General features: G+C 38.0%; 2 protein-coding genes across 2 annotated transcripts in view; one reads left to right on the forward strand and one right to left on the reverse strand.

The window, feature by feature from the left end:
- Nucleotides 1-26,186, reverse strand: part of LOC149186063 (uncharacterized) — a 365,529-nt gene that overhangs the window by 91,079 nt on the left and 248,264 nt on the right. The gene's annotated exons all lie outside the window — the stretch shown is intronic.
- Nucleotides 6,321-9,715, forward strand: LOC149186064 (uncharacterized). Its single transcript, XM_089412550.1, has 2 exons — nucleotides 6,321-8,618; nucleotides 8,729-9,715. Exons 1-2 carry the CDS (start codon nucleotides 6,686-6,688, stop codon nucleotides 9,322-9,324), a joined length of 2,529 nt encoding a protein of 842 aa, XP_089268676.1. The 5' UTR covers nucleotides 6,321-6,685; the 3' UTR covers nucleotides 9,325-9,715.

The following is a 26,186-nucleotide window of genomic DNA, read 5'->3' on the forward strand; positions in this document are numbered from 1 at the left end:
TTAGTCGTGAGACCTTTTAAAAATTGAATTTTAAGACCCACGAATTTTGCCTTTGGAAAATTTAAATTTACCTAGAACCTATAATTAATTAAATTTCTGGCTTAGGATTTTAATTTATTTTTTTAGCCAAAAAATTTAATTAATTAACCTATGAGGGGATAAATTATTTTTCCAACCCTCAAGACACTTTACATCATTATTTTCATATATTTTACATCACAAGGGGGAAAACCCATTTGAAATAGACTCTCACAGACTACCCATTTCTACGACACAAATATAATCCAACAGACTAAGCAATTTGTAATAAAATAACCTAGCCAAATAGTTAGGATTATTCCCCAATCACTTTTACATAGACTCGATCTATAACACTAGGACTCGCCTAAAATCCCAGTGACAATTCATTTCGGCTTTGGGGTAAGGCTGAAAGAAAACTCTGCCGACCATTCGAGAATGGATCGATGAGACAAAAAACCTCCCAGAATGTAGATCGTCACCAGAAAAATAGGTTTACCTAGGCAATTACATACATGACACGGATCTGCTGAGATTATTTACATCATATACATGCAGAATGGGTTTACATTATAACATGACAATCATGTTGATGATGAAAGCTGGACAACACGGACACATCGATCAGGCGCAATCCTTTTTGTGAAAAAAGGGGGTGTACTGCTATGGGTCATTGACACGTAGTGGTCAACAAAGCCATCAATGAAGGTTGTTAGTTTTTGTAGCATCGGATGGTGTTCTAGGCTTAAAACTTTATGGAGAGGTTAAAACACAGGATTTCTCCAAAACCCAAAAATTGTTTGTGGAAATTCCACCTAGAGATGGCTCAATTAAATTAATTGACCATAACTAAAAAAAATCCTAAGTCTAACTTAGGAAAAGCGCTTAATTAATAGGAATTAATTGACAAAGGTGTGAAATTATCTAGAAACTCACACAGATCGACTTGGAGATGATCTCAACCATCTATTAAGTTTTAATCATGGTCGTTGGAGTCCCAACTAGAGATTATAAGAGGTCGATGAGTACATGGAGAACACACCAGTGCAAGTACTCAGTGGCCCAGGGAAGTTCAAATTCCTAGTTGCAATAGTGATTCAGCAATGGAGATCGAGCCAGGAGGGGAGTAGCAAGTGGCAGGAGAGATCAGCAATGATCTAAAGGAAAATTTCCAATTCTAGTGAGGTAACAAAAAGTGACTGAAGTATTCCACAGTGAAGTTTTCCCAATACAGTCGCAAGTATCACGCAGGTTTCCCCAGCACAGTCACATGTATCTTCAGAAGAAGAAACAGCTTGCGCAGAGGTTGAACGACTAGTTTTAAGAGGGAGACAGAAGTTGGGGTTTGTTTATGGAGGGAGATTTTTCTCTCCAAATACTTTTTGTCATATTCTTGTTGATTGGATAGCCAGTTGGGCTTCCAAAAATTGTACTCAAAATTCACTACTACATAATAAAATAAAGCCTTGGCTGGGTTTGTTTATGGAGGGAGAATTTTCCCTCCAAATAGTTTTTGTCAGATTCTTGTTGATTGCATAGCCAGCTGGGCTTCCAAAAATTGTACTCAAAATTCACTACAGCATAATAAAATAAACCCTTGGCTGCTACACCGGTTTTCCTGCATTGGGTTTTTCTAGGGCCATTTGTCGAAAAATGACTTATCAATTTTTCTGTGTGTGCTAGCCTTTCTCAGATCCTATTTTTGTTTCCGCAGTATTTTATTTGGTTAAGAAATTGCAGTGCGATAAATTCATTATTTGTCGTAGCAAATAAATTGCTAAATAGTTAACCAGATAGAAGAATTAATTCCAATTGTTGCATTTCATGGAATTTTCACATGGTATTAGAGCCAGGTTGACAGACACAAAGCTCAAAGGCGAAGGGAACACTTTGCAGCTCAAAGGGAACTGAAGTACGAATTTTCGGGCAGTCACGCGAGTTAGCTCAGAACAACCATGACAGCCTCGTGAGATTTCTCTGTACAATCGCATCGATCGCACGAGTAAAGATTGGACAGTCGTGAGTGTAACGCAGGGAACAACAGCTCAGATTTTCGTAGCACAGATTTTATTGTCAGGGCACAAAGGGTTTTGCAGCAGTTTGCTAGAGCAGACTTAGTGCCAAGTGGAAGAGAAATAGCACAAAGATTTTAACTCAGGATGTCTTCAGTAAATTCTCCAGAATTCTCCAGTATGGCCATGGATAGAATTGATATTCAAGGGGCTTCAGAATTATCTTCTAGATTGGAGGACAAATTTGCTTGTCTGAATAGCTCAACTTCACAAGGTGCCTGGTACATAGACAATGGAGAGTCAGCTCACATGACCGGGGTAAGAGAACGTTTCTCTAACTACAATGAAGAGCAGATGGACTTCCAAATTACAATGGGAAACAAGACAAAGTGCACTCCAGTAGGGAGAGGTACCATCGATTTTCAAAGGGAGTTAGGAGCAAGTACCAGCACTACAAATGTACTGCAAGTGTCGAGATTAGGTATGAACCTAATTTCAGTATCCCAGCTACAGGATAAGGGATATGATGTTCACTTTGTAGGGAAGGAGGTGTTTGTCAAACACCCTAGCTGGAAGAGGGTGAAACAGATTGGAGTTCGAAGCAACAGATTGTACAAGTTGAAACTTGATTCTCCAATAGCACTAGTAGGCAGCGACAGTGGCAGTGGGAAAAACTTGAATGAGCTATGGCATAGGAGAATGGGACATTTACACTATGGAGCACTTAAAATCCTCAAGGAGACTGTGACAGGTGTTCCAAAACTTGGCATGGAACACGATGATGTTTGCAAAGGGTGCATGCTTGGGAAATATGTTAAAGAAACATTCCCAAGAAGTGACAGTAGAGCAAATGCATGTTGGGACTTATACATTTAGACATCCTATATCTACTAGAGCTCTCAGTGGGGCAGAGTATTTCGTCACCTTTATTGATGACCATTCTAGGAAAACCTGGATCTACTTCATGAAGACAAATGATGAGGTCTTCAATCGCTTCAAGGTGTTTAAGGCTCTAGTAGAGAATGTGACAGGGTAGAAGATCAAGGTGCTTCATTCAAATAATGGTGGAGAGTACATAGATAAAGACTTCACAGATTTTTGCGCAAAGGAAGGAATCAAAAGAGAGTGGAAAACTCCATACAGTCCACAGCAGAATGGAGTAGCGGAGTGGAAGAACAAATCTATAGTTGGGTTGCAAAAGCAATGTTATATGACCAGGATTTACCTAGGTTTCTATGGGCAGAGGCATGTATCACAACAATGTATATCCAGAACAGGGTTCCTCATAAGGCATTGGGGAAGATAACGCCAGAAGACGTCTTCACAAGAAAGAAGCCCAAGGTAAGTCACTTTAGGATCCTTGCCAGCATAGCTTATTGCCATGAGCCAGATGAGAAGCGTACCAAATTGGATTAGACTGCTGAGAAGGGGTTTCTCATTGCGTATGGTGAAACCTCAAAGGCACATGGGATCTATGTTCCTAGCAACTAGAAGATCGTAGTGAGACGAGACGTGAAGTTCATGGAGGACAGAGCCTTCAAGAGGTCTTGTAAGATGCCAGCAAGAGATCAGAGTGAGCCAGCAGAAGCTCCATTGGTCCAGCGGCAAGGGTAGCCAATGGGACCACAATAGGACAGTCACAAGGATCCAATACAGTGACCAATACTAATTTCCTAAAGGTGGAAGGGATCCAATGAGTTCACAATAGAGGGAGCAGCAGAGGCAGGATGAGGAGGAGTTAGTCGAACCTCCCACCACAAGTGGTTTAATCAGCAAAGAAGCTCATTAGTGTAATGTCCCAAACGGGATAATTGACTAATTTTGCAAAAATTTAACTCAACCAAATTTCACCATAAAATTTACTATTCGATTAACAGAAGATTGCCATGTAAAATATAACAAATAGAGTCCATGCAATTCAATAACACAATGAGCATAAATAACCTCAGCTTTCATTATAATAAATAACTAAAAGAGTGTACATGATGATGTAGCTGAGATAGACAATCTGGTCTCCAAAACTGATATGCTCTGATGCTGAAACCAGCCCTCCCAAAACTGAACTAAAATCAATCATTGCACCTGTGAATTCTAGTTTGAATCCACTAAGGAGATGAGGTGGGGTTTTGTCCACTCTCACTCAAACCTCTCTACAAGAAGAAATCACAAATCCAATATGTCCTCTAATGGCCTCCTCTTTTTATAGATCTGATGGACCGCTCTAGAAGCTCCTATTTTATCATTATTTTAATCATTGAGCACATTTCCCTTAATCAAAATATTATTTTTAATGTGGGAAAATGGTAAATTGGCCACCAAGCCTCCTCAAGCCACCAAAAATCACTTCTAGCCATCCCATCCTATAGATCTTCTCGTTCTGGTTCCAGCGAGCTATTACACTAAGGTGTTCTGCCAAGTATTCCTCCCAAAATTCCACCTTAAGCGTAATTAATTGAGTCAGGCTCATTAATAACTCAGTTTTTTGAAAGTTGTCGGAATGCAACGGAATGAAAGGCAAACTTTGCGGATGATGAAATATACCAAACGAATGCCATCAGACCTCATAAATACTCCTCAAAACCCCACCAAAAGCCCCTGGGCCTGCCGATGACACAAACATGCTCTCGTGACTTGTTTGCCCCTAACTCTGAAGGTCCATTCTAACCATGCCATAAGGAACACCAAAAAAAGGAACATTACAAATCCTCCTGCCCCAAGATTGCTTGCCCTCAAGCAATCCATATTTGTCGACCAATCTGGCAGTCCCGTGCAATTGAGAATCAATACCTAGATCCCATACAAACCATTGGGTGATACCATACCTCTGTGCCACCCAACCAAGAATAGGTCCCTCAATGCCAGGATCCTAGACTAAACTCTGACTCGACCCGCCATCAACAGATCCTCCTGGATCCCAATGCCACCAAGGCCACTCCCTCAACTTAATACCAACTCGTCACCTCTCTCCAGTCCAATCTCTAGCAGAGGCCGAGGTCAACCCCACTCTACTGTTGTTGGGCTAGTGCTATTGAAACACTGATGAACTGTCGGTCCAAATCCCACTGCCCACTGAAACATATTGTAATCCTCTCATCTAAAGGCTTTTGTTGTATTGTGCCCCTAACTAATGATGTTACCCCATCAAAAGGATACCAACTCATGACCTCTCGCCAATCCATCCTATGGGGAGGATCAGATGCATCGACTCCTGTATATGTTATAAGTCCCCTATGCTGCACCATGCCCCGCTCACGCAACCCTACTTGGTCAACCAACAATATCCATCGAGAAAATCCTGCCTCTCTCCCTGTAATGGGTACAAGTGGCCAAACTTTGCTGCAAGCCCTGTCTATATACTCTTGGAGAAGGCTGCTGCATGAAAATGCTACAGCTTTACTACCTGCCACTACATTTGTTTGCACCTCATCAATGGGTAGACCCAAAGATGGATGCACAGCCAGCTCCCTCGTCTAACAGGAAATTCCACTCATTCAGTCCACCAATCTCCTACCAAATTGTCATATCACACTCTAGCACCTCCTAAGGACAAGTGTCTGCGAACACTACCACCCCGCTAGCTATCTGTACCTCTGTCCACTCCCCATCAATGGCTGACCCCAAAGGTGGTTGCTCATCCATCCCGGGCTCAATATGAACCTCCAACTCGCTCTCCCCGGAAGGCTCATCATGCATACTATGCATATCATCTTCCTCAGTTGGCTCATGGTCCACCATAGGTTGCTCACGTTGAATCATCACTAGTGACTCGTCATCCTAAATGTCTCCCATAGAGTCCACTGAGTATTCATCATAAAAATTTGGCCTATTTTCAACAACTCTACATGACTCATACCCCTCGGAGGCATCCTCACATGAACCCATGGAATCGTTCAAAGAAGAAGCCTCACCCTAATGGTCAGAAGGAATCTCCACCTGATCTACCTTTGTCATCTCCTCAGGGTCACTCTAGCATGGGTGATCAGGTCCCTTGCAAACATAGTTTTAAAAACCGTTCCGGTCCAACCGGTTACCGGCCTAACCGGCCGGTTGGGAGGCTCACCGGTCAGAACCGGTGAAAAAACCCGGTTTACAGCACCCTTTGCCCGGAAAATTGCCCTAACCGGTAAAAACCGGCCGGTTTAGGGCGGAACCGGCCGGTTTATTGCTAACCGGCCGGTTCCGTCCTAAACCGGCCGGTTTATGGACAGGCCGCCGGTCAAGCAAAAAGCGCAGCGGTTTTTTGGAACTGAGGGCGGTTTAGGGGTTTTGGGGGTGAGGGAGAGGGATTTTCCCTCCAAAAACACCCTCACACTTGCTATAAGACACCCCTCTCACTCTCATTTGTCTCACACAACTGATTTGGAGTGTTTGTGAGTGTTTGTGAGTTTGTTTGTGAGCTTGGAGAGTGTGGAGTTTTTGCTGAAGTAGTCATCTTGGAGTTGGAGTTGGAGCTATTTTGGAGATAGTGTGTAGCTGTCAGTGGAGTTGCCATCATCAAGAGGAGGCTAAGGGAGCTACTTTGCATTTCCAGGTAAGGATTTGCACTTGATAATTCCTCATTTGGGTCTGCTGTCCATGAATTATTTTTTTTGTGCTATAAACTTCTCACTTCAATGATCTATCATCTATGCTAAGCCTATGAACTCTCTAGCTCTATGCTATCAAATTTTGTAGCTTGCATGTGCATTTTTTTTCCTACATTTATCATTGGTTTTCCATGTTCCTTAGCTGCAATTTTTTTTTTAAATGGCAGATTTATTTGCAAATTGTTATTATTTCAAGCAAACATGGCTCCAAAAGGAAAGGACAGTGCATGGGCTCATTGTGATGTAATTGAGGGAAAAATGATATGCAAATTATGCCATAAATCTATTGGAGGTGGGGGTATTCTTAGGTTGAAACAACACTTGGCTGGGGTAAGAGGCCAAGTAAAGCCATGTGATGCACCAAAAGAACTGTTAGGTCCTATTAGGGCAGAATACATTGCCAAGCTTGAAAAATTTTATGAGGATAAGGCTAGGGAGAAGGCCATCCAAGATGAAATTGCAAGGAAGAGGGAATTAATGGAAACCATGAATCTTATGAAACAGAGTGGGTATGATGATTATGAGATTCAAGACTCCACTTCTATCCCTTCCACCAATGACCCCTTTCACTATGTTCATCCTTCTGTTGGAGTTGGCCAACCATCAAAAGGACCAAAGAGACCAAACATCCAAAGTTATTTCTCATCTTCTGCCACCATTGCTTCTTCTAAATCTAATCCCACTTCCTCCCAGCCAAGTTCTCAACCCACTTTGGATCAGCATTGGAAAAAACAATGCAAAGAAACTTCTCACCAATACATTGCTAGATGGTGGTATGATTCAGATATCCCATTTAATGCTGCTCGCTCACCTTATTACCAAGCTATGTGGGACTCTGTTATAGCTGCAGGAAAGGGCTTCAAAGGCCCTAGTATGCATGACTTGAGGGGAGCTCTTTTGCAAAAAGAGATATCTTCCATTGATGAGTATTTGACTGAGTTTAGAGAGTCATGGGTCAAAACAGGTTGTTCCATTATGTCAGATGGATGGACCGATGGAAAGAACCGCACTATCATTAATTTCCTTGTTTCTTGCCCTCAAGGAACCATGTTTTTGAAATCAGTTGATGCATCTGATAGGGTAAAGGATGCAAGCCTTCTATTTGAGCTTTTGGATAACATTATTCAGGAAGTTGGGGAGCAGCATGTTGTGCAGGTCATCACTGATAATGCCTCAAACTATGTTCTTGCTGGAAAGATGCTTGAGGCCAAATATAAGACCATATTTTGGACTCCATGTGCTGCACATTGCATAGACCTCATGCTTGAGGATATAGGCAAGGTGGAGTGGGTAAAAAACACTGTAGAGCATGCCAAGTGCATTACAAAATACATTTACAACCACTCATGGGTATTGAGCCTAATGAGGAAACACACTGGAGGCAAAGAGCTTGTTAGGCCTGCAATTACGAGATTTGCAACTCACTTCCTCACGTTGCAATGTCTCAATGGTCAACATAGAAACTTGCAGAAAATGTTTTCCTCTGATGAATGGTCTGAATCTCGGTGGGCTCGTAGACCAGATGGAAAAGACACCAAAAAGAAAGTGTTAGACACTTATTTTTGGAAAAGGTCTGTAGAGCTTGTGAAAATTACCGAGCCCCTTGTTAAGGTGCTAAGGTTGGTGGATGGGGAAAGATTGGCCATGGGCTACATTTATGAAGCTATGGATCAGGCAAAGGAGCAGATACGGGCAGCTTACAATGACAGGTTAGCTAAATATGGCCGTATATGGGAGATCATTGATAACAGATGGAACAATCAACTCCATCGTCCTATACATGCAGCCGGGTATTTTTTGAACCCAAGGTATCACTATAAAAATCGGCTAGGAGATCAGCATGATGGGGAGGTCAGAGCTGGATTGATTGATTGCTTGGAGCGCATGGTCCCTAACCATGTAGACCAGTTGGATATACATAGACAGCTTACTATTTTCAATCAAGCAAGTGGTACTTTTGGCAAAAACTTGGCAAAGATGGCAAGAGATGTGGACCAACCAGGTAAGCAATTCCAATTTCCATTTTGTTTTTCATTTCAAGTTAAAATTGTTTACGTTCTTTACAATTCAAATTATAAACTAAGTTACTAATTATTGTCTTTTTCTTTGCAGCACATTGGTGGGAGTCATTTGGTGGCCAGTGTCCTCAATTGCAAAGGTTTGCAATTAGAGTCCTCAGTCAAACTTGCAGTGCTTCAGGTTGTGAGCGCAATTGGTCTGTTTTTGAGCGCATACACACGAAGAAGAGAAACCATTTGGAACAAAAACGGTTAAATGATCTTGTTTTTGTGCAATACAACCTTCGACTGAGGAGGAACCAAATGATGAGCAAATCACCTGATCTAGATCCCATTGTGTTGGACGATATTGATCCAACATCAGAATGGGTGGAGGAGACTGAAGATCCTGTGTTTGAGGCTGATTTTGATATCGACATGGCTTTAGCGGAGGATGAGGCAGATTATGTGGCGGCATCAGAACCAGGATCAGTAGCGGCATCAAGGAAAGGCAAGGAACCAATGGAAGGCACTAGTCGTGCAGGTCGACAAACTCGTGCTTCCACTAGGTCCACTTCTATTGTCATTGGTGGCATTGATACTGATGTTGCAGATGAGGCAGAGGCATCCTCAGACTCTGAACCAGATGATGTCTATGTAGCTCCTGATGATGATCCTGTGTCTAGTAGTGGTGATGGACTTGATGATTGATCATGTGTACACTGTAGACTTGTAGTAGGCCAATGGCCTCATAGCTTGCAGCATTGTTTTTGGACTTTATAGGCCATTTAGAGCCTCATTTCTTATGTATTTTGCTATTTTGTCGATGATATGTATTGCACTCGGTGCCATTTTGATATATTCACCTTTGCATGGTATATAAATGAGCAAACTTTGCATATTTTGTCTCTATTGGCTTGGAATCATGGTTTTACATCTTAAAAATAGTTTTGTTTCATTAAAAATTAATTATTTAATGTATTTTTTAAAAACCGGTTCGTTTAGACCAAACCAGTCCCGGTTAGACCGGTTCCGGTCGGTAAACCGGTTAGCTAGGTGGACCGGTTCGGTCACCGGTTCCGGTTTTAAAAACACTGCTTGCAAATGAAGCAAAGTCCCTTCCTCCTCAGCTCATTGTTGCTGCATGATCCACCAAACCTGAGTAGCTCCTCCCTGGTCAATTGTCTCCTGAACAGCGTTGTTGACCACTCTATGTCAACGACCCCATAGCATTATACTCCCTTTTTTCGCAAAAGGGATCTATAATGTCCGAGTGTGCGCATCATTTAGATTCATCATTATCAGCTATATGAAGAAGAAAAAGAAGAAATTATTTTAATGTCTACGAGGCTAAAGATAGTCTATGGGACAGTTTGCTTCTTCATCTGCGTGATGTATTCGGCCCTTTTTTTGTGAAGCTTCACAATAAATGCCCCCAGCTTCTTGACAAACCCCTCGCTAAATAGATTATCCCACGAGCTAGCTGCCAGCATATCTGCATAACTTTCCCTGTTGTCTTTGAAGGTCTCACATTCTAAAATGAAATGTCTTTCTATCTCCACTTTTCTAGAAGAACAAAAAGTCCATACTCTTTCCTCCCACACTTCTGCATTTTGTAATGTAAATGATTCTAGTAAGACAAATGCATGTAACAACCTAAATAAACTTATTTTTCTGATGATGATTTCTATCTTAGGGGCTTTTTTGTCTCACTGATTCATGTGTGTTTCTAAACACGAATGATCGAAAGAGTTTTTCCTTCCAACCTCGCCCCAAAGCTAGGGTGGCTTTTGTCGTCAGGATTTTAAATGAGTCGTAGTGTTATTTATCGAGTCTCTGTAAAAGTGATTTGGAAATAATTCTAACTATTTGGTCAGATTATTTTATTACAAGTCACTTAGTCTACTAAGATCATATTTTGTGTCGTAGAAATAGGTAATTATTGAAGGTCTATAACGAATGGGTGTTCCCCCTTCATGGATTAGAAGTGTAATATTTCATGTAAAAAATATTTAGTGCATGGTCCCTCATAGTTAGACACCAATGGCTAAATATTAGAGGGTTGGAAAAATTAATAATCCCTTCATGAGTCGATTAATTAAATTTTTTGGGTAAAATAAATTAAAATGCTATAGCCAAAAATTTAATTAATTTAGGTCCTAGGAAAAATTAAATTCTCCAACATTTAAAATTCGTGGGTTTTAAAGTTTTTAATTTTTTAAGGTCCCCGGCCAAGGGAATATTGAAAATTTCAAGATATTTTGAACCCTTAGGCCATAGTAGTTAAGTCAAAGTCAATTCTTTGTGGCAATTAACTCAAAATAATCATTTTTGAGTTAATTAAAAGTGAAATTCGAATTTCCTCAAAAAGTAACTTTATTTCAACGATGATGATTAAAATATCATTTGATCTTCATCAACAGTTTAGATTGTTTTAACGGGGATCATTCCAACTAGTCGTCGGAAAATTTTTCTATAAATGAGAGGCCTCTCTCCATTATTTGGATCCGATTTTTGAATTGTGTACTTGCTCTAAGAAAGCTCTTGTAACTTTTTTTGGTTAATTAAATGCAAAGACTTTGAGGTTTCAGACCGTGGTGTTCTTCTTTCAAATTCATGTGGTAATATTGTTCTTAATACTCTGTTGCTTTTTATTTGCATTTGTTGGTTAATAGCTTTTGAGAATTGATATGTGCATAGGTATCTTGCACATATTTCTGAGTTTTTTTAAAATATCATTTTGATTTAATAGAAGTAGCAAGTATCTAGGTGTGCAATAGTTATCATTCGGGACTTGGGCATTTGGGGAAATCCTCAGCTAGATCAACCGACTCTCAAATTACAAAATCTAAAGAGCCCATTGTTTTTAATTTTTGAAGTCATTTTACAAAACATTTTATTTGCAGGGTTTTTCTTGGGCTTGTGCCTCTTTAAAATTTCAAATTAATTTCTAAATTTGTGCAAAATTTGTTTAAATCTGGCTAATAGAGGGCTTTGATCTGCAAATCTACTAGATCTGTAGAATATTATTGTAGATTCGTAAATATCAAGTTTCTAATTCATTGGGGTTTTGGGTATTTCATATTTTTGTATATATATATGTTTTGGGGTTTGTTATATTTTGTTTGTGCAGGAACAGACTTGAAGATTGTAGGGAATTTTTGTGGATTCTAGAGACAGATCTAGATCCCGGAGGGCATCCCCATTTTGTTTGCAGGTTAAAGAGAAATTTCAAAGAAGATTGTGGGCAGATTTATTTTGGCCTTGAGGCTCTGCACTAGCCGTCTCCAGCCTCCATTTTCGGCCTCCCTCCATTTACGGACTCCCCTTTCGGCCTCTCTCTTCTCACCTTCAAGCCTTTCTTCTTTCACTCTGTAATGCTTTAAATAATTTAACCAATAATTTAACCAGATATTTAGTCTAAACCAATGTTACTTGGGAGCGGGAGCGGAAGCGGGGAGCGGGAGCGGAAGCGGGAGCGGGAGCGACCATTTTCAGAAGCTCCCGGTTTGGGAGCGAATCCCGGAGCGATTTTTTAAAAATATATATATATTTTATATTTTTTAATTTTTGATACATATATGTCAACAAAAACATGTAGAATGATGAATTAGATATAAAAAACATAAAAAAGCATAGATTGAACCATATAACAACAATCATCTAGAAGTTATAATCTTCATCAACCACGTCCGCAAGTTAGTAACATAGTAACATACAACATATTGAGTCTCATGATTCATCAATCTTAAAGTTTCAAGCTTTCAAAATTCAATATATAACATTTATCATCATTGATCACCAAAGTTGTACTTGTAAGCTAAGTGTAACCATTACAACAAATAATATCTAACATGAAATGAAATGTTATAAAATGAAACGAAATGAAACAACTTTCAACTTTCATGAAGCATCATATTCATAATTCATTACTAATGAGTTATAATTGCCAACTTCAAACTTAAATTGTCATATATTGTTTAAAAAAATATCATAATAAATATGAAAGAGTCAATAGTTATAAAAGCTACTAGAAACTAGAGAAGAGAAGTAAATCTATTATCTATTTCTTATGCTTGGGCCTCTTGCACCACGAGAAATGTCTAATTTTTTAGTCTTGTTGCAAAATTAGGATCTTTGTCATTAATATCACCCTCCAAGCATTAATATCCAGAGGTATCTTTGTCATTACCTTTGTATCTGTATAGGGATCTTTGTCATTAATATCACCCTCTAAGCATTAACATAAGATAGAAAAAGCATAGCATGTCAAGTCAAGATTTTGTTTGAGTGATGCGTACATTTTTAGAAGGGTCATGATAGAGGAGTTCGACAACCAATGTCACTAACATCAAGGTACATAGAGGGATTGGTACTCTTGATTAAATATGAGTTCCATACCCTAATACATGACAAAATTCAATGGAAACATTGCAATCCCCTAATCCTGAAAAACTGATAAGTCTACTGGATTTTGAATGAAATCTAAAATTCTACTTTCTCCATATGAAATCCAATGAGGACGAAACCACTCTCAAACATCCTGAGTCATTTCATGGTAATGTTAAAAATTTAAGTAAAAGGATGAAAATGAAAATTAAAGAAAATGTCACTTTTACTTTAAGAATTTAACATTACCATGAATAGCATATCAATACTAGGGCCTAGACTTGATCATTAAGTTGCCCCACTCAAAAACTATTTGTTTCTTTCAAAAAAAATTGCATTTCGAACATTACTACAAAAAAAAAAATGCAAAAAATGCAAAACGCTCCCGAAAAGGCAGGGAGCGAATTTTTTTTTAGGGAGCGCGCTCCCGACCCGCTCCCGCCCGGAGCGCGGATCGGGAGCGGGAGCGAGGGGGGGGGGGGGGGGCGCTCCCCCGCAACACTGGTCTAAACAGAATATGAAATCTACATGAAACCTGCTTTAAAGTTTAACCAAAATTCATATATCAAAATTAATTAATTTGATGTGGAGTACCTACCTGGGTTCCTGCGGATGAAGATGCTTCAGAATTGCTCCCGCTCTCGCTCCCGTTACCAAAAGACCATAACCTCCTAGCCAAATTGGGTACAACATAGGTACTCAATCCAGAATGCTTCTCAATTGCTGCAATATGTTCCCTCGTGCCCAAAAACTTCAAAAACAAACAAGGCCCAGTTCCTACTGTCGGTAATCTCGTGTTACAAATTTTCCTCCTCTCAACTATGCTTCCTCCAACAGCAAAATATTTTCCCTTCCTTTCAGTCCTCCTCCCTTCTCCTTTTATCTCTTAGGACCACCGCTCATTCATCCTTCATTGCCTTAGTTGTATGCCCCCTGTCTAATACGTGGCTCCTCATAGTGAATTAAAGAGGTAGTCACACTCACTATTGACACTCATCACTTTATATAGTTTTAGGTGACACCAACTATGTTACGTAGTCCTTTTGTTAATAAGTTCTATTTAATATTTTATTATATTATACTGCTTTTAATGTTTAACCTTTAGTTAAGAGTTACTATTTTTATAATAATATAACTCCCTTTAAACTTTTATAATTTAATTTAGAACTTTTGGATAATGTTCTATGGTTACCTATTATGAATGACGACTCATACTAAAATACATATTCCAATATATTTTGCAAGTTAGATATTTATTTAATATCTTCAACATTTACATCTTTTATCCTATATTTGGAATTTCTTCATAATTTAATACTACTAGTGCAGTGCAGGCAACGTATGCATATGTAGCTATCATATGCATGCATTGTATGCATGCTAATAATTCACATTTAGTTTGTGCTGGTAGATGGGTCATTACACACTCCCTATCACCATAAATTTTTCCCATAAATTTTCCTAAAAATTTTAACAAAAAAAAAATCTCAAAATTTTTCTGAGTTTGACATTTGCATTGGAGAATTTTCAGTGATTTAGGTTGCATATCTCCAAGTAGCTTCAAGCCCCTAAGCACTGACTGGTGCACATCCTCTAAACCTTTCCTCAATTCATTTATCTGATTGAAAGCAAGGCTAATACTGCCATAGCTTTGCAATTCGGTGAAGTTTAACAACAAATTTAATTTACATCTTTTACTATTGTACATTTCATAAATAGAAGTTATCTTCAGTAACCTTTTGCATACAAATTGATAAATTTCTTAACATTGTTTCACTGTTTTTCAGTAATTTATTTTTGATTTTTTAGATCAAATGCATCGGTAGATCAGAATTAGTTAAACTCATAAATTTTCTGAATTGTCAGTTATTAGTTTGTCATGTGAATTTCTTGTTGTTATACATGGAAAAATCTGAATATTGCATGGTTATAGGATTGTTGTTTTAGAATATATGCTCTTAAATCAAATGTTAATGCCAGCAATATATTTCTTTGATGTGATATGAGTTTAAAACACTTAGTTTAATTTCTGAAATACATTTGTTTTTTACATGCTCATTCAAGAAGGATGAAGTTAGTTTCACTTATGCATCAAATGATCTTTGATTGAATATTTCATGCAAATAGATTGATATTTCACTGATGTGATCTGAGCTTAAAACACTTAATTTAATTTCTGAAATACATTTGTTTTTTACATGCTCATTCAAGAAGGATTAACTTAGTTCCACTTATGCATCAAATGATCTTTGATTGAATATTTCATGCAAATAGATTTCTGAATGTTAAGTGTTCTATTTCGAGCATTTTACATTTCAGTGTTGTTGTACATTTCAGTAATTATTGGTGCAAACTTCATATTTCAAATTACTAGTATAAGCTCTTGTTTTCACATTGAGACCATTTTTCTAAGACTTAAGCTAAACAACACTCACAGCATAACTCAAAATAATTCATATTTGAGGCCCTCATTTAACTAAAATTAACCAAGTTCCTACATTTCACATAGCTTTAAGTTTTTCATCTGCATATAAGACAATCGAATCATCCAACGACAATTTCTCATCCTTTACTTCGACTTTATTTACTTCGCAAGATAGTTGACTCTACAAGGCACTGGTATCATTTTCCTCAAATAAAATTGAATCCTCCAAAATCTCGCGCAATCTAAACAAGTATTGGTTGCTTAGCTGTGTCTCCAGAAACTGGTTGGTTCCCAACTAGTTTTCATTCATTCCATTTCTATAGGGTCTACCCCCCCTTGTCTGCTATAGGGAGACAACTCAAACGGAGTGATTGGGGATCAGTGTGACAGCCCCCGATTTGAGTCATTGTCATGGTGCCTAGACATTCTGTGTAACAACATTTTTTCTAATCTTCTAAGTTCTTCCGCCATTCATCAGCCCGTCAAGCGGCACAACATTTTTTGGTGTCGTTGCTGGGGATAGAGTTTTTCTGTCCTTGGTCCTCACGACATTTTATCTTCATTTATCTCATCATTTCTTATCCCATCAATGCCACATTTTCTGGTGCCATTTCATCTCTTCATCTTTTCATCACCTTACCTTTTAGCTCTCACTAATCCTTTCATCTTCTCTATCTACACATTTAGCAAGTGGACATTTCATTTGGTTTCCTGTTTGGGTGGTAACTCCACTTATTCATCCATTATTTCTCATACAAGAAACCTTCCCTGATATCCATCTGCTTCTCCCTGACTAACCTTTTGGTTTTTGACTCTTGGATCTTAGAGCTAGATTCATGTTCAAATGGCGACTCCACTTCTTTCATTTCTTACAAGAATTTTTGCTAGAAGCGTGCTTCTTGGGGATCTCTTGATTTTCTTGAGCATGGCTCTCTCTTTAGCATCCATTTGGTTCCTCCTTATCCCTTTAAGCAAGTTATCATGGATGACTTGTTTTCCCCGTGTCATTTTACTAACTTTCTTCATGATATGCCAAAAGAGACCATCCATAAATTGCCTTTGTTCTCGGATGGTGATTCAGGCACTGCTAGAAAGCATCTCTTCAGGTTTACTCATATAATACCCACATATTGTCTTCCTTCACAATATAATCATGAAGATGTCAAGATGCGCCTATTTTCCTTTTCTTTAGAAGGTGATGCTTTGGATTGGTTTCGTAATTGTCCTGAGGATTCTTTCGCTCCTTTACAATACATCATTAATGCTTTCCAAGATAGATGTAGAGATCAAGGTGGCTCGCCTTGTGCCCCTAGTACTATGCAAAATGATGAAAGTGATCTTGTAAAGAACCCAACTATCAACAAAATATTTCAAGACAATTCTCCATATCAAAATATGCCATATTGCAAGCATCGTGAATGTTCTCATGATGAATCCAATTGTACCATTGCAAGACAAATCCATGATAGTGTAAAAGCAGGAACAAGTTGTCAAATCAGTATCGACAATGAAAGGGAAAATGATAAGAATCTTATTAAAGAATTAAAGCAGTTGGTAAAAAACATGGAGTTTAATCAAGAAAAATTGATAGCTGATTACACCAAGGATATGAAAACTTTGTACACCAAAATAGAAAAACGTAATGAGGAGATAGAAATCATGAAAATTAATCACTTTGATCACATAGCCACTGTAGTAGAAAAGTGTGCTCAGAAGATGGAGGCTATGAGGACGGACATGCAGAATCATCATGAGAAAGAAATGGGTACTATTCAAGTAAATCATAACACAATGATGAAGGACATGGAAGATGGTCAAATTTCTCTTCAAAACAAATTGTTAGCCATGGAGGAAAAGCAAGTGCCATTAATAAAAGATATGGAAGCTAGTCAGATATGTTTTCAGGCTAAATTATTGACCATGGAGAAAAGCCATGCCAAGGAAATCAATGTTATGAAGGTTGAACACTCTAACTAGATTGATGCCATCATAATCGAAAAGACCACTCGTCAAGATCAGTTGCAAATGATGGAAAATGCACAAGTTCTGAGACTTCAAGTTAGACCAAAGCACAAAGGGTTTGTCACGACTCACAAATCTCCCGATCCACCGAAGCATTTCCCATCTCATCGCAAGGAGGTTACTTTTCCCATTAAGTACAAGTCGACTTTGGTTAAGGAAAACCGAGCTTATGTATCACCATTAACAGAGTATATTCAAAATAAGATTGGGCATACTTTAGATTCTTCAGATCTTTCATCTAAACATCTTCAAAATCAGGATAGGAAATCTACAATAGTCTCATTGTTGACATCACATTCCACCCAGAAGAAGAGCAAAAAGCAGAAAGAAACAATTTGATGCATCTGATGGCCGACAGCAGCTCGATTTTCGGATAAGACAAAGTCCTACTATATGCATGACCAGGCAAGCCACATCTGAAAAACAACCCACATATTTGCCAGAAAGCGAGCAAATGCTCAGTATGCACTATATTGAACACATCTGATGCCACAGTACATCCTTTGTAGTGTATCTCTAACCTTACACCCTATTATTTCAACATTTTCACTATGTTGTTAGATCAAATTTATATTTTCATGTTAATAGAATAGTTAATAAATGAAGAGCTTCTATTTTCATGTGCTTAATGTTATATGATGATATTTGGATGCACGTTATTTATGTAATTATGTGTGTTGCTTGGATGCAGATTCTGGATTCTCACATTACTTCGATGAAGCAAAGTGTCCCCAAGTAGAGTCAGATGTTGACCACTCTATGTCAACGACCCCATAATAGTATACTCCCTTTTTTCTCAAAAGGGATCTATCATGTTTGAGTGTTCGCATCATTCAGATTCATCATTATAAGCTATATGTACACTAGAGTTTTGTAAAACCATTCTGCATTTTGTAATGTAAATGATCCTAGTAAGACAAATATATGTAACAACTTAGGTAAATTTATTTTTCTGATGATGATTTCTATCTTAGGAGATTTTTTGTCTCACCGATTCATGTGTGTTTCTAAACACGAATGATCGGCAGAGTTTTTCCCTCCAACCTCACCCCAAAGCTAGGGTGGATTTTGTCGTTAGGATTTTAAATGAGTCCTAGTGTTATTTATCAAGTCTCTCTAAAGTGATTTGGGAATAATTCTAACTATTTGGTCAGATTATTTTATTACAAGTCACTTAGTCTACTAAGATCATATTTTGTGTCGCAGAAATGGGTAATTATTGAGGGTCTATAACGAACAGGTGTTCCCCCTTCATGGGTTAAAAATGTAATATTTCATGTCAAAAATATTTAGTGCATGGTCCCTCATAGTTAGACACCATGGCTAAATATTAGAGGGTTGGAAAAATTAATAATCCCCTCATGAATCGAATAATTAAAATTTTTGGCTAAAATAAATTAAAATGCTAAAGCCAGAAATTTAATTAATTTAGGTCCTAAGAAAAAACAAATTCTCCAACATTTAAAATTCGTGGGTTTTAAAGTTTTAAATTTTTTGAGGTCCCAAACCAAGAGAATATTGAAAATTTCAAGATAGTTTGAACCTTTGGGCCATAGTAGTTAAGTCAAAGTCAACTTTTTGTGGCAATTAACTCAAAATAATCATTTTTGAGTTAATTAAGAGGAAATTAAAAGTGAAATTCGAATTTTTTTCAAAAAGTAACTTTATTTCAATGGTGACGATTAAAAGATCATTTGATCTTCATCAACGGTTGAAATTGCTTTGACGGGGATCAAGCCAACTAGTCATTAGAGAATTTTTCTATAAATGAAAAGCCTCTCTCCATTATTTGGATCCGATTTCTGAATTGCGTACTTGCTCTAAGAAATCTCTTGTAACTTTTTTTGGTTAATAAAACGCAAAGACTTTGGGATTTTAGACCGTGGTGTTCCTCTTTCAGATTTATGTGATAATATTGTTCTCAATACTCTATTGCTTTTTATTTGCATTTATTGGTTAGTTGCCTTTGAGGATTGATTTGTGCACAGGTATCTTGCACAGATTTCTGAGTTTTTTTAAAATATCATCTTGATTTGATAAAAGTAGCAGGTATCTCTATTTCTTAATGACTTTATGGTTATTTTGAAATCTCTATTAATCTAACAATTAGATCTAATTGTGCAGAAGTTATCATTCAAGGTTTGGGCGTTAGAGGAAATCCTCAGCTGAATCAACCGACTCTCAGATTACAGAATCTAAAGAGCCCATTGTTTTTAATTTTTGAAATCATTTTACAAAACAGTTTATTTGCAGGGTTTTTTTGGGCTTGTGCCTTTTTAAAATTTCAAATTTATTTCTAAATTTGTTTAAATCTGGCTAATAGAGGGCTTTGATCTGCAGATATACTAGATCTGTAGAATATTATTGTAGATTCGTAAATATCAAATTTTTAATTCATTGGGGTTTTGAGTATTTCATATTTTTGTATATGCATGTTTTGGGGTTTGCTATATTTTGTTTGTGCAGGAACAAACTTGAAAATTGTACCGAATTTTTGTGGATTCTAGAGACAGATCTAGGCCCTTGAGGGCATCCCCATTTTGTTCGCTGGTTAAAGAGAAATTTCAAAGAAGATTGTGGGCAGATTTTTTAGGGCCATGAGGCCCTGCACTGGCCATCTCCAGCCTTCATTTTTGGCCTCCCTTCTTCATTCTCGGCCTCCCTCCATTTATGGCCTCCCTCTTCTCACCTTCAATCCTTTCTTCTCACTCCCTATCACAATAATTTTTTCCCATAAATTTTCCTAAAAAATTTAACAATATTTTAACAAAAGAAATTCTCATTTTTTCTTTGTTTGGCATTTGCATTGCAAAATTTTCAGTGATTCAAGCAACATATCTCCAAGTAGCTTCAAGCCCCTAAGCGCTGACTAGTGCACATCCTCTAAACCTTTCCTCATTTCATTTATCTGATTGAAAGCAAGGCTAATACTGACATAGATTTGCAATTCGCTGAAGTTTAACAACAAATTTAATTTACATCTTTTACTGTTGTACATTTCAGAAATAGAAGTTATCTTTAGTAACCTTTTGCATGCAAATTGATATATTTTTGAACATTGTTTCACTGCTTTTCAGTAATTTATTTCTGAGTTTTTAGATCAAACACATCAGTAGATCAGAAATAGTTAAACTCGGAAATTTTCTGAATTGTTAATTATTAGTTTGTAATGTGAATTTTCTGTGGTTGTACATAGAAAAATCTGAATATTGCATGGTTATAGGACTGTTGTTTTAGAATATATTGTTGGCATTAACATTTGATTTAAGATCAAATTACTAAACTGATATTTCATTGATGTGATCTGAGCTTAAAACACTTAGTTTAATTTCTGAAATACATTTTTTCTTTACATGTTCTTTCAAAAAGGATTAAGTTAGTTTCACTTATGTGTCAAATGATCTTTGATTGAATATTTCATGCAAATGGATTTTTGAATGTTAAGTGTTTTATTTCTAGTATTTTACATTTCAGTCATGTTGTACATTTCAGTAATTATTGGTGCATACTTCATATTTCACATTGCTGGTATAAGTTCTTGTTTTCACATTGAGACCATTTTTCTGAGACTTAAGTTAAACAACATTCACAACATAACTCGGAATAATTCATATTTTAGGCCCTGATTTAACTAAAATTAACCAAGTTCCTACATTTCACATAGCTTTAAGTTTTGCATCTGCATATAAGACAATCGACTCATTCAGCAACAGTTTCCCATCTTTTACTTGGACTTTATTTACTTCACAAGATAGTTGACTCCACAAGGCATTGGTATCATTTTTCTCAAATAAAATTGGATCCTCCAAAATCTTGCGCAAGCTAAACAAGTATTGGTTGCTTAGTCGTGTCGCCCAAAACTGGTTGGTTCCCAACTAGTTTTCATTCATCCCATTTCTATAGGGTCAACCCCCCTTAGTCTGCTATAGGGAGACAATGCAAACAGAGTGATTGGGGATCAATATGACAACCCCCAATCTGAGCCGTTGTCGCAGTGCCTAGACATTTTGTGCGACTACAAGCCCAATGTTTTGCTCAACCCACCTTTCAGCGAGCTCATAAGCAGTAGGTGAAACCAACCGCTCACTCCTCCAAACAGACAACAATCTGGACTGCAATTCTCAGCAAATGGCATCACGACCTCTCATACATGATGACAAGATGGACTGCATGTGTGCTATGACTATGTCAAGATGATGTTTCCTAATGCTGAAGAAGCATTGGAACATCTGTAGGATCAAACCATCACACTCTAGATCAAACATGATTTCATAAGTCCTAGTCATGGCCATAACTTCTAAAATCTCAAGCTTCTTCCCAAAGGTAGAGCCTGCACTGTTGTCCAAGTCCTAGAAAGTTTCTACTACCAGTCTGAAAACTCTCCTCATAACATCATCATTGTAAGGAGCTATAGGTGCAGTTAGTCTCATGATGTTACTGAGACAAGATGCAACTAGAAGTCTAACCCCTTCACAAGGTTCCTCCAAGAACTTGTGTTGTATGAGAGCAAGCATAGTTGGTTTTAGTGCCCAAATTATTTTTTCCCTTCTAACTGGTTCACTTCAGAAAGGTGTGTCCAATCTTCGGCTTCTTCTACAGATCACTTGGTTGTTTCTTCTAAAGGATGGCATAAACCTCTCTTGAAAAAGGTTTGTCATCCTGTTTGATTTTTTGGTCTAATGTTTGGTTCAATTTCTTCAATCCTATCAAGAGTTATGTGAATTGCTCCATGGTTTGGCAAAACAACATTTGTGATAATGAGGTCACTGTTTTTCTGATTTTGGTGACTGTAAAATTCCTTTCCTTTCAAATTTCACAAATTTCAACAATTTATGGGTTTGTTGAATTTCTCAGTGAAGTCTTTTGACAAACAATTTATATACAATCTGTTGCAGGTATATTTTTATATTCTAATTTCATACACAGTGAACCCCCACTTGACATAATAATGTTTCAGAATGATATAAACCAATTTATAAGGTACCCAGAAATACAAGTAGAGTTGTTAACAGTGAGAAAGCAAGTAGAGGAACCTGGTGTACAAATGTTGATATAGATTTCTTATATGGACATTGATCCACAGTGCAAATGCTGCTCGGCTCCTTGGAGAATGTTGCAACCGCCAATACTGAATCTACCCCAAACAGTGACTGCAGCATGGATTCATCATGCAACAGCTCTGTATTTTCTACAACTCAACGCTCAACTCACTTGATCAACAACTTGCCCACTGATAAGCTGACTCACTGATCACAAATACAGCCTACACCCCTGAAATTTCACGGCCCATAAAATTTCTTCAAACGAATAAAATGTTGCCCCTTTTATAATCTGGCCAAATAATAAAATTCAGCCCCCACCATATGTTGCGATTTCTCACGATCATATACAACTGCGTACTTGTTTTCAGCCTCCTATAAAACGATGCAACTCTGCAGCGTCATAAGTGACTTGGCCTTGGTGTCGTTTTGTGTGTTTTAGCTTGGACTGATACCTTTAATTTTAATTCTTGGTAAATATCCTGCCCAATCTAGCAAAAAATCAATTTCGCTTCAAGCAATACCCAACTCTTCTCAGGTGTGGTAATATGAACTCGGTTCAAGCTGTGATAAATAAAGAAATTGTGTCTTTGGCCACAATGTGAATAGTGATGCCCAGTCAAGCCTTCGTACGCACAGTCCCATGGTATTCAGTGATTGACGCACTCAACTGCATCGATTCTCAGCATCGACAAAATCCACAAACAACCATTTTTGAGTTGGTCAACCCATACAACTGCTGATGCACATATATCGCACCAAATCTCGTTGATCTCATCCCAATTTATAATTAAAATCCGCCAAAGACATGGCAAGATCATTGATTTAACAGCGGCTAGCGGACGAACAATTTGGACAGAGAATCATTTGGCCTTCATTAAAAATTTCTTCTTTAAATTTGGCCTTAGCTAGATTTTGATTTTCAAAACGCCCCTGGAAAAATCTTCAACGCCAACCATAAAGCTTACAAAGCCCCTCTAGCAAGCCCGACTTCCAGCATTATACACAACTACATTGGAAAAGTGCTCTCTCTGTCGTAGATTGCTACTTTCATACACAGGCAATCGTCTATCTCACATCATCATGGGAATTCGTCTGTTGGAAATAGATTTTCCATCAAGACTTGGCACAATTTTGTACTCCCATGGAACGAACTGCTACAAACGAGATATTATTGCTATGTCTTTCTTTTTTTTATTAGCGCTGCTACAGGTATTGCACGACTCATTCAACCTCCGTGGAAACCTGGACCAACTCGTTGCACCTCTGTCGACCAATGATCAAAGCATCCTTGATCGTTGTCAATGAGGCCTCAGAACAAGTAGGTTGGCATCTTAGTGGCCACGATCTGTTGTCGGCGTCTCCCTTGTCGCGTTGCGGTCACCATCACAGTCACACTCTCAATCTGCAATAGATCGCGTGAATTTTGCAGTCACCATTGTTGATTTCTGTAGCATCGGATGTGCTCTTGCCTCGAGATTTTGCAGAGGCTAAGACACATGCATTCTCCAATACCCAAAAATCATTTGAGAAATTCCACCTAGAGATGATTTAATTAAAATAATTAACCTTTTTAAATGGTTCCCTAAGTCTAAACTTAGGAAATTTGGTTAATTAAAGGGTATTAATTAAATCATGTGTGAATCTTCTAGAAAAAGACAAGGATCAACTCTCAGTTCATCTTAGCCCTTGACTATGTTTTAATCTTGGTCGTTGGTGCTCCAACAAGAGATTATAGGGAGTTTGATAGGCACTTGGAGAACACACTTGTGCAGTTCGATTTTGCTAGGAAGCCTATTTCCTGAGTAGCAATTGTGAGATGCCGGAAGTGACTTAGTAAAGTCGAAGTAGTGAGAGAGGAGCAAGGATAGTAGACCGGAGGAGAGTTTTCAAAATCCGGGTAGTGCAAGGTAGAGAAGACAGAGAGAGATTCAAAGAAGCAGCGCAGTGCCACGCAGAGGCAGCATAGAGCTTCAGAGGGAGTCTAAGATTCCACTGGGAAAGTCAAATTCCAGAGCCAAAAGTCGGAGTGTGAGACCGAAGGGCCAGAGGATTGAAGCTCCAGCGAACAAGAGATCAGAGGAGGAGGTGACGCATAGCCCAGAGACTATGACACAGATCTGCGTAGGTTGACACAGAGGCAACGAGGGGCCAGCCATCCAGAGTCAGGATTAGATTCAGATCGCTAGTGACAGTGTGAGATTTTTCTCACTATCTCCTTGTCAGTGTTTCTCTGTATTAGATTGCCAGTTTGGGCATCAATTTGTACTCAAATTAGTACTGCATAATAAATAAAACCCTCAATTGTTGCACCAATTTTCCCACATTGGGTTTTTCCAAGGACATTTGTCCAAAAACAACAATGTATGTGTGTGTTTATTTCTCTCCAATGCAGTATTTAGTTTCCACAATATTTTATTTTGTGTACGTTGCAGTGCATGTATTTCAATATTTGTCGTATAAAACTGCAAGTAGTTTAACAAGTAGGAGAAATATCATCAGTTTGTTGCAGTACGAATCGGGTCACCGATTTTTCACAACCATCACAGTCGCACTCTCAATCTGCAGCAGGTCACATGAAGTATTACAGCGTCGGCCAAATCGAATTTGCCTTCGTGCATCAAACTGAATGTGACCCTTCCACAAAATAAACCTCCGGTCAACCAAAGAATAGTCGGCCCTGTCGTCGCAATCCCACAAAAACTCGCCTTCGTGTCAATGACCCAATTTAGCAATGGAAAATTTAACACCGCTTTTCACAATTAATATTTCATTGCTCCATATATATGATTTTGGCTTTCGGCCTTTACAAATAAAAAGTCGGCTACAGACTTGGGCAATTTGGTTCCACACGGCCACGAAATTAATCGACCGCCAAAAAAAAAAAAAACATATAATGTGCCTCCGGCCTCAACGACTAAATCTCTGAATAATTATTAGGCTCGTGACAATAGGGCATTGCTTTTGTAGAATGCCAAAGCCAATTTGTCGAAAATTGAGCAACTTTCATTTCTTCTATGAAAATTTGATCTTTGGTTTCTCCAACAAATAGAATTTGGCACCTTCAAAATAAACCCTCGAACAATCTGCAATTAAGACCCTCAAGTTGGTAGGAACACCAACTCTAATACCACTGTAATGTCCCAAACAGGGTAATTGACTAATTTTGCAGAAATTTAACTCAACCAAATTTCACCATAAAATTTACTATTCGATTAACAGAATATTTCCATGTAAAATATAACAAATAGAGTGCATGCAATTCAATAACACAATGAGCAGAAATAATCTCAGTTTTTGTTATAATAAATAATTGAAAGAGTGTACATGATGATATAGCTTAAATAGCTGGGACAAACAATCTGGTCTCCAAAATTGATATGCTCTGATGCTGAAACCGGTCCTCCCAAAACTGAACTGATATCAATCACTGCACCTATGAATTTTGGTTTGATCCACCAAGGAGATGAGGTGGGTTTTTGTCCACTCTCACCAAGATCACCCGAGGGTTTCCGTCCAAGGGCTATTGTTGAAGTAGAGAACCAAATTCTCAAACCTCTCCACAAGAAGAAATCACAAATCCAAGATGTCCTCTAATGGCCTCCTCCTCTTTTAATAGATCTGATGGACCTCTCTAGAAGCTCCTATTTTATCATTATTTTAATCATTGAGCACATTTCCCTTAATTAAAATATTCT

The sequence above is a fragment of the Pinus tabuliformis genome, chromosome 3_1, assembly GCF_031772625.1.
Source record: "Pinus tabuliformis cultivar Carrire ecotype Pingquan chromosome 3_1, CPIR1, whole genome shotgun sequence".
In the NCBI taxonomy this organism is placed as follows: Eukaryota; Viridiplantae; Streptophyta; class Pinopsida; order Pinales; family Pinaceae; genus Pinus; species Pinus tabuliformis.

Coding starts and splice junctions, on each gene's coding strand:
- LOC149186064 (XM_089412550.1), top strand. CDS start 6,686: ATGCTATCAAATTTTGTAGCTTGCATGTGCATTTTTTTTCCTACATTT. Junction 8,619..8,728: donor AAGAGATGTGGACCAACCAG/GTAAGCAATTCC, acceptor TTTTCTTTGCAG/CACATTGGTGGGAGTCATTT.